The sequence below is a fragment of the Fukomys damarensis genome, unplaced genomic scaffold, assembly GCF_012274545.1.
Source record: "Fukomys damarensis isolate Sample0158 unplaced genomic scaffold, DMR_v1.0_HiC HiC_scaffold_27, whole genome shotgun sequence".
Lineage (NCBI taxonomy): Eukaryota > Metazoa > Chordata > Mammalia > Rodentia > Bathyergidae > Fukomys > Fukomys damarensis.
In genome coordinates, this window is record NW_022900939.1 from 40,604,705 (window position 1) to 40,612,116 (window position 7,412).

The window sequence follows — 7,412 nt, forward strand, 5'->3', positions numbered from 1 at the left end:
TTAGCGTTATATGTCAATTACTAATGGAATTGAAAAATACGGGATTGAGAGAGTTTAGTACATACAACATAAACAGATCTTTAAAATATGGCCTAGCATGGAAAAATGGAAAAATACTTCACAGTGCCATTATGTACATTTAAAACACAAAAGTGTTACACTTTTCACAAGGACACACAAGTGAAATCAGGGATTTCTGAGTTGTGTTCTGCAGAATAGTGGTACTGTATCTGGTGAGATGTTTCTAAGCGTGACTTTAAATGACTTGATTCTTGTTACTCTCAGTCTTCAGGGCTATTCTGAAACCTGTATCAAAGATTAAATTTCTAATTTCTGCAACGCAGAAGAGAGAGCACGTTCTATTCCAGGCTTGGGTGTAGTTGTTTTTCCTAGAAAGGTTGGGATACTGTATTTTGATCCTTAAACATGTAAGGAAAGGATTTCCGCTGATGCCCTGGTGACGACAGCTCTCGGTGTCTGAGCCAAGGTTGGAGAATCTGCCCAGAGTAGCCCATGCTGATGTTGGTGAATGATGCACATGACGGTGAGGACGCAGGCGTGATGTGGCACTTCTTCATGCTGCAGGTCCATAGTACACGTGTTACCTCACTTAATCTGCAAAACGACCGTATGAGACAGTGCTGTGATGTGGGACACCCGTCTGCACCGTGGACTGGGGCAGACGGAGCGTCAGTGACTCACCTGAGGCCGTGCCGCTGTTGAGTGGAGAGGCTGAGATTTGGATGCTAAGGGTCAGGTTAACAGATTTAGCTTTTCACTGTGCTTCTTCCTTATAGTCCGTCTCTAATTTGTTGATTTTCTTTTCTGTTTTTGTTTTTTTCCTTTAGTTTGCTTCTCTTCTGTTGATTGATAAGGAACTGAGGATTGAAACCGGGGCCTTTGCACTGAGCTACATCCCCAGCTCTCTTTTAATTTTTTTTTTTTTCCCTTTTCCTTGTGCTGGGGATCAAACTCAGGACCTTGCCCTTGAGAGGCAGGCGTGGCACCACTGAGCTAAATCCCTGGCCCCGAGTTTCACTTTTAATTTTTCTTTTGAGATAGGGTCTTATTAAGTCAGTAAGTTGCCCTGGCTGGGTTCAAACTTGGAGTCATCCTGCCTCAGCCTTCTGAAGTGTTGGGATTACAGGTGGGCTCCATTTTTTTCTTCTATATGCTAAAAGCCCCATATTTTGAACACTTTCCGATATGTCCTGCTCTGTTTTCAGACTCTTCACTTCAAAATAGTTTTAAATTTCTGATTTGTTCATTTTTTTATAATCATGTTAAATAATTCAAAGTATGTCATTTAATTTCTAAATATCTAGGGGTTTTCTTAGTTTTGATTTTGATTTGTAGCTTAATCTTATGTGGTTTGAAAATACAACCCAATCTCACTGGCTTGGGAAATTGTGATTTGCTTTATATTCCTGCCTATGATTGATACTGATGCATGTTTCATGTCCACTTAAGAGAACATGTGTTCCACAGTTGACGAGTGTAGTGTTCTCTGTATCTCAGGTCAAGCGTTGCTCACATGTTCTGAATCCCTGCCGGCATTTAGCCATCTTACTCTCTGAAATATAGAATGGTGGTTTCTGAATCTGACTGTAAATTCCCTTTCTCCTTTTAAAGCTACCTAGCTCTTGCTTTGTGTACCTTAGAGCTATGTTATTTGGTGCCTACATGTGTAGATTTATTACCTTTTTTCTCGATGAATTAACTCTTATCTTTATGAAATGTTCCTTATTATCTCTGGCAATCTTTGTCTTAAAAGCTACTTTGATTGATACTAATATAACCACAATAGTTTTCAGAGGCTTGTTATATCATTTCCCATCTTTTTATCACATCTGTGTTCTTAGAATGTGTCTGATGTAAATAGTTTATAGTTGTTTCTTGATCTTCATTTATTTTGCCTTTCTGATATTAATCTCCCAATTAAGGAGGTAATAATCTGTAAACAGAGCCTTTTTTAAACAAGCCCAGCTGTGCATCTTCTGCTGAGTAAACAGCCTGGTGAAAGGTGGTTAATTGGGCTTTCTGAATTAGTTTTTCTTTCAAGATCCACCTATACTTTTTATTTTTGGCCTCAGTAAAACTTGGTCGTGATAACTTTGTAAAATAATTTTTTACTAAAGCTTTAAAAAACTATTTATGGCAGCAGGAAAAATTTTATGAAATTTGGAAGATTTCTACTTTTCTAAATATTTTCTGAGAGTGTTAATTACACATGTAATCTGAGAGGTCTCTCTCTGTTCCTCTTCTATTTACTTGTCATATATCCTGAGTATATTTCCCACCAGAAGAATATGGAAACTTTCCCTTCTTTCCCTTAGGTCTGGAGTTTGGAGGGAGTTGGTCAGTCTTCCCGCTCTGGCATTGGTCACCCTTGTCACCTAAGCAAGTTTCCATCCTTGTTCTGCTTATTTTCTTTTTTCTCCTTCCCAAGCATCTTTTCTAAAATGCATCTCTACATTATTGTATTTGTATGAGCTCCTGTGAATGTGCCTTACATGCAGTATTTTAAATACACATAAATTCCATTATATATCTTTTCGGTGGGGAGGAGTCATGCTGGGTATTGACCCCAGGGCCTTGGGCCTTCAAGTCAAGTGGTCTGCCCCTGAGCTATTCCTCCTCCCTTAGAACTTTTCCCTGGTATGCCATGTTTTTATATGTTTGTGTGTGCCTCTTCTAATATGCTGCTTCCAACAGTGCAGCTTTTTTATTTTCAAATTAGAACTGTCATAAATGTTCTGTTTATTTGGGAAGTTAGAATTTGCCACAAGGTGCTTTTCTCTGTTCAGAAGCATAGCACTCTGGTGCTTTATTAATTAGTAAAAATACCTTAAACTCTAGTCCTGCTGTTCAGAGGGCTAGTTTAGTCAGACTACGAAAATGGAAAGCTGCCACTTTCTTGTGAGTCTTTAAGATAAAAGTGAATCTGGGGCTGGAGACTTAGCTCAGTGGTTCCGCTGCCTGCCTTGCAAGCACATGGACACGAGTTCAATCCCCAGTACCGAAAAAAAAAAAAAAAAGATAAAAGTGAATCTTACCCAGAAGTGACCAGTCCTCCCGCTCCTAGAATCAACTCCCTGGGGACCATGTCCCTGTGCCCCTTGCCCTTCTTGCACCTTCAGTTAGTTAGTTTTATTTTTTGTAAAATTGTGCGGCATCATCTCCTAGTACAAGTGTTAAAGCTTTACAGCCCCTGTGCTATACTAACAGCCCAGAACAGCTCTTTCCAAGGGATCTCCTGTCAGCCAGCTTGACTGAGGTTTCTGTGTGAAGGCACCTGGGTGGTGTTCAGACTTCTTATGTAGCAAAATGGCAGGAATGGCAAACAGGAAGCCTTTGACTACAAGGTACAGAGCCCCAATTCGAACTGGCTTCCGCAATAGGTGTGTGTGTATTGCATTGCTCTGTTAGCAGAATAATCAGTGTTAGCACTGCAGCAGGTGAACCTTGACTTGTGAGAGGCTTGGTGCAGTCAAGCATATTGCTTGGCCCTGCACAGTTTGCTTGGGGTTGGCAACTCTGCTGAGCAGAGTCAGAGGCTCTGATAGCCCAGTGCTTCCTTCTTGTCACCCCGGTCTATGACACAGGCTGATGGCATTGCCCCAGCTAGGGGAGAGGTTAGTCGATCCCACAGGTTGTTTTCTGGACCAGACTTGGGATTGACTTCTGACTTCTGCCCAGCTCCACTGCCCGGAAAGCAGTATGAGTCAGTGACCCCTTCTTCACCAGTAGGGATGCTGAGAACTGGAGCCTGACTGTGAGTGAGCTTAGAAAGAGGCAGGAGCTACACTCAGAACAGTAAACTGAGGTGGGAGCATGTGCACCTTGGGGACTCGGTGGTGTCGCCTGGCCCTGTCTATCCGTCTCTCTCCACCTTGACATCTTTGTGCTCAGGCTGGCTCTCCTGAGGGGAGAGATGGCTGCTGTAGTCACGTCCTCAGCCTGGCGATGCTCTGAGGAGGAGGAGGCGGAGGAGGAGGAGGAAGGAGGAGGAGGAGGACCGTCCTTAAGAAAGAGGGGACCTTTCGCAGAAGCAGCTCTGCACACTGCATCTGAGGGCCAGAATTGCTGATACCCAAACTCAGCACCAGTCCCAGTTTAACGCGGCCTTGGGACAGGGTGAGCCTTCGTTTAGTCCCGGGGGAAGACCTGGCCACTGTCTGAGACAAGCTGAGGCTCAGTCAGCGAGGAAGGGCAGAGGACGTGTTGAGCAGCCTCATGTCACCAGGCTCCGGCCACACTGACCTCAGTCTTCGTGGGGTCCTGCCCCATTCTCAGGGATTTTGTGTTACCTTTTCACACTAGTAACGTTATTTTCCATTATATTTGCTTGAATATAGGAAAGCTATTGTTTTTTGGTGTTTTTTTTTTTTTTGAGTCATTGCTATTCTTTTATCTGTGTGTGTATAAATTATTTTAGATTTTTTGGAGCAGTATTAGATGTTCATTAAGTACAGAAACCCGGAGATAGAAGGATCTTCAGTGGAATAGGATGGTGTGAAAGAATGAGGGCAAAGAATATTATATTTAATATCTGTGAAGCAGAGGTGTATCTCATTGCCTGGGGAGGGAGTAGCAGTGTGTTTTCCACCACACTTGCTCTCAGGGACTGTGGTAGTGCAGTCTGTAGGGGAGGGAGTCATGAGTAATATGCAGCATCTCTTAAGGACATCTGAGTGCTGTAGTGAGCTCTCTTCCCCACCTCTCTGAGAACAAGAGATGTGTGGTTGATTTTCTTATGGGGAAAACTTAAGCAACAAAAATGAATCTATTTGAACATCCTTACATAATTAGAGTCCTAAGCAAAATAGAGTAGAGGTCCTTAGGTCAGTATTCATGCACTGGGTGTTGCCGGGAAACTGTGCCTGCCGTGAGCTACGCCTTCTCTTGTGTAGCTGTTAAAGGAGTTCAGCAACCCAGAATATGCCCAGTCCCTCTCCCTTTCTCTGTACACACGCACACACACGCACACACACAGCACAAGACACTCTGAGGCCATATTGATTTTTTAAAAGAAGGAAAAGCATTGCTGTGCTTTCAGATTGGTGAGGTGGATCTATAACTTTTCTGAGGTATGGATTAGCTTTCTTGTGTCTGAGTTTGCCATTACACGAAAAGACCAGCGGACTCGTGACGGGCTGTGATGTGGCCAAGAACCCAGGTCTGCGCTCTGGGAACCATGTGGGACGGACACTGCTGTGCCGCTCCGATCCGCTGCCACAGCGGCGACATTGCCCCTGACACCGAGGAGCTCGGGACCTTGAGACATCAGGGGCACGTGTCGCAAAACATCCCATTTCAAGGGGGAGCCAGCTTAGAAATGAGCTGGACTTGCTAATTTTCAGAAGGTTTCTTTATGTAAAATATGCTTTTGATATGCACATGAAGAACCACATAGTCGTCGACAGTTATATTCGTGTTTTCATTAAACATCAAATTTTACTGACGTATGCAGACCCCTGCAGTGATCTGTGGAGCAAACCAAGCTCATCTGCCTGCTTAAAAAGGGGACGCGATTTAACAGTGATGGAAGGAGAGGGCTTCGTGGGTTGGGTGAGTCCCCAAAACCGTGTCTCTTCTCTCCTGTTCCTCCCATTTGTCACAGAGCTGTGCCGCAGTGCACTGTAATTATTTTCATACACTGGGTCTCTTCTACAACAGGTGCTGCCTTCCCGGAAAGCCTGAGGAATAGAGAAGCGATGATATTCGTAGTTTACATAACGCACAAGCCTGCACCTGTCTGCTTAGTCACCCACCCAGGGTCCTCGCAGCTGTATTCAGGCCAGACGTTTTCAGGAGGTATGGAAGTGCGTGGTGCCGAGGACGCGCTTCCGCTCCTGGGCCCAGAGGGCCCCACACGGTGCCTGGCTCCCTCGGGGATGCTGGCACGAAGCTTGGCCCTGGGTGGAGGGAGAGACGCCAGGCCTCATCGGGAGCTCGTTCCTCTTTGTCGTCATTGGCAAGCAGCCCGGTGACACAGGCAGTGTGGATGCTGTTTTGCCGGCACACTGAGCCAGGCAGCAAGGCGTGCACACCCCAGAGCCACTGACCCCCTTTCCCAGGGTGGTTCTTCTTCATGGGCAGATTGTCTGCCGGCCTTGGCCTTGTTCTCCTTTGCATTTTCCCTGTCTTACCTGGAAGCAGCCACCTCTTCAAGGAGCCTTGACTTCTTTAGTGGATCAAGTTTACAAACAAACGAAACTGGGTGTTTCGTGTTTTGTTGCTGCTCTAGTACTGATTTTTTTCAATGACCAGTTTATATTGAAACCTCACTAGTTTGCTTTTTGTTTTAATTCAACTTTATCAAGATATAATTTACCTAAAGTAAAATGGACTCCTTTTTAATGTGGAGTTTGCTGTGTCTTCACAAACTCCTGTCACCTGGGACCTTCTGCAGTCTTTACCTCTTAGAGCTTTTGATCCGCTGCTTGTGATGATAGATTAATCTGCCTGCCCTGGGATTTTATAAGTGGAGTTATGTAATACGCAGCATCTTTTGCTCAGCATGGTTTTGAGACTCATCCATGCTATTATGGATATCAACCAGTTGTTGCTTTTAGTTGTTCAGTATATATCACGATTTGTTTATCTGTTTGCAGATTGATGTTCAGTTGGATTGTTTCCAGCCAGTGGTTATTAGGAATAAAGCTGCTGCCAGCACTTAGGTACAAGTTTTTGTGCAGATGTATGCTTTTCATTTCTCTTTCTCTTTTAGAAATGGAATTGCTAGGTCATGAAGTTGAACTTTATAGCAAACTGCCAGATTTTCTTTTCCAAGGTAATTGGAGATATTTTTATTCCCACTATTAGGGGACTGACTTACAATACATTTTTATCTTTTAATTTCAGTCATTCTAGTGGGTAAGCAGTGGTGTCTTAGCATGGTTCTAGTTTCCATTTCCGAATGACAGATGATACAGAACACCTTTTTATGGGATGACTGAGCATTCATACACCTTTGATAGTATACCTTTTCAAACCTTTTGCCCATTTAAAAAATTGGGTTCTTTTTCTTCTTGAGCAACAGAGTTTTATGTATTTTGAATACCAGTCTTTTGTCAGATATATACATTGGGATATTGTCTCCCTATCTGTTGTTTGCCTTAAATTTTTCTTAATATTGTTTAGAGAGTAGCAAGTTGTTATTTTTATGAACTCCAATTTATGGATTTTTTTTAGGTTACATATTTTTATGTCATATCTAAGGGATGTATGCCTACTTTAAGGCCTCAGAGATAATCTCCTCTATAAATTTATAAAATGTTTAACTATTTCCATATGTAGGTACATACTCCCATTTAAATTAATTTTTTATGACGCCTGAGAAAAATAGGGTTTATGTTCTCCCTCCCTCTCTCTCTCTCTCTCTCTCTGTCTCCCTCCCTCTCCCTCCC

At 43.3% G+C, this 7,412-nt stretch overlaps 1 protein-coding gene across 1 annotated transcript in view; it reads left to right on the forward strand.

Moving 5' to 3' along the window:
• The first annotated feature begins 679 nt into the window (after window positions 1-679).
• Window positions 680-7,412, forward strand: part of B3gat2 (beta-1,3-glucuronyltransferase 2) — a 44,756-nt gene continuing 38,023 nt past the window's right edge. Inside the window, exon 1 of the mRNA XM_010617857.2 lies at window positions 680-752. Within this exon, the coding sequence (XP_010616159.1) occupies window positions 744-752 (9 nt within the window). The 5' untranslated portion in view covers window positions 680-743. The remainder of the gene's footprint in view (window positions 753-7,412) is intronic.